The sequence below is a fragment of the Eimeria mitis genome, genomic scaffold, assembly GCF_000499745.2.
Source record: "Eimeria mitis Houghton genomic scaffold, Emh_scaff8145, whole genome shotgun sequence".
NCBI lineage: Eukaryota > Apicomplexa > Conoidasida > Eucoccidiorida > Eimeriidae > Eimeria > Eimeria mitis.
The window spans coordinates 266-1,982 of NW_024016257.1; the positions used below are offsets into that span (position 1 = coordinate 266).

The 1,717-nt window shown below is 48.0% G+C and overlaps 1 protein-coding gene across 1 annotated transcript; it reads left to right on the plus strand.

Moving 5' to 3' along the window:
* Positions 1-610: 610 nt before the first annotated feature.
* On the plus strand, positions 611-1,606 carry EMH_0093940 (uncharacterized protein; the record flags this gene model as incomplete). The annotated part of the gene is made up of 3 exons (XM_038023133.1): positions 611-706; positions 1,059-1,191; positions 1,497-1,606. 3 exons carry the CDS (start codon positions 611-613, stop codon positions 1,604-1,606), a joined length of 339 nt encoding a protein of 112 aa, XP_037878987.1.
* Between the last annotated feature and the right edge of the window lie 111 nt (positions 1,607-1,717).

The window sequence follows — 1,717 nt, forward strand, 5'->3', positions numbered from 1 at the left end:
TTTAGGGTTTAGGGTTTAGGGTTTATGCGAGGGTTTAGGGTTTGCGTTGCAGTGGAGCGCTCGCTCTCGGGGGAGCGGTTGTGGTGGTGCAGCAGCGGCTAGAATAAATGAATAAAAAGCTGCATGCAAGGAGAATATATAAAAATAAAATTAAATTACTTTTTATTTATTTATTTTTTTATTTTTTACTGCAGCAGATGCTGCTGCTGCTGCTGCTGCTCTATATATACCTCCTCGCCTGGAGCCGCTGGGAAAGCAGCGGCGGTCCTCTCAGCAGCCCCAGGCTTGTTGCAAGGGTTTAGGGTTTAGGGTTTAGGGTTTAGGGTTTAGGTTTTTAAGGGTGTTAAGGGATTGAGAAGCTCTTGAGAGTTGCAGCTGAAAGAATTAGGGTTTAGGGTTTAGGGTTTAGGGTTTAGGGTTTGGGGTTTCCCCTGCGTTGCTTGACTCGATTGGCGCTGCTGCTGGCGGGCGTTGGCCCCCGTTTCTTTTGTTGCTGCTGCTTTTTTGTTTTTTTTGTTTTTTTTGTTTGTTTCTTTTTATTTTGAAATATAAATAAAGTAAATAAATAGGGAATAAGAAACTAAACCCTACAACAACACCACGCCCAGCCATGTGGCGCCTCCTTACGGCAGCAGCAGCACCGCTGCTGCTGCTGTTTTCTCATCTCCCCTTCTCTTCTCTCGCATCTAACCAGTCTGCTGACTTTGTGAGCATCTACGAGGGTTTAGGGTTTAGGGTTTAGGGTTTAGGGTTTGGGGGAAACCCTTTGATCGACCCCTTATGAGGGCCCCGAGGCCCCAGGATTAGCCACAGCAGCGATCCGCATGAGGAAACAAGCAGACGTGGTTTAGGGTTTAGGGTTTAGGGTTTAGGGTTTGGTGGGTATAGCATGCTCGATGCAGAGTATATGGCGTATTGTTTAGGGTTTAGTGTTTCCCCTGTATATTGATTCGTGTTTAGAGGTTCTTCTCTCCGCATATCGACAAGGGTCTATGGTTTAGGGTTTACTAGGGTTTACTAGGGTTTACTAGGGTTTAGGGTTTAGGGTTTGTGAGCAGGGCGGAGGTGACTTGACAGCTGATGCGCGGCTAGTAACCGAGCACGTCGAGCTGCTGGCCTGGTACCTTCAGAACGACAGACTGGCGGTGGCTCACGTCGCCATCTGCCTCTTAGAGGGGCCCCACAAAGAAAGTAAACCNAGAACGACAGACTGGCGGTGGCTCACGTCGCCATCTGCCTCTTAGAGGGGCCCCACAAAGAAAGTAAACCCTAAACCCTAATAAACCCTAAACCCTAAACCCTAAACCCTAAACCCTCAAGTCTGATCATACGGCTGACGAGAAGGGTGCGGGGGGAGGGGTCCATGAACGCCAACGCTTGGCAGTTGGATGCACTCTGCAAACCCCACCAAACCCTAAACCCTAAACCCTAAACCCTAAACCCTAATTTTGTGGTGTGTGTGTTTTTTTTTTTTTTGTGTTTGTGTGTATTTGCAGTTTCTCGGGCTGTGATTGACAAATGCCAGGGCGACTATGAGTTCATCCGTTACTCCGTCAAGGATTTCATCGTTGACTTGCCTCGATCCTCAGTGCGTCTGGCTAGCTAGCTAGCAAGGTTTCCACCTAAATAGCTGTAGTTCCAGATGGCGTAACACACAGCTAGCTAGTCTTACAGCTAGCTAGTATGTACTCCAGTTAGCTAGCCATCTAGCTAGCTA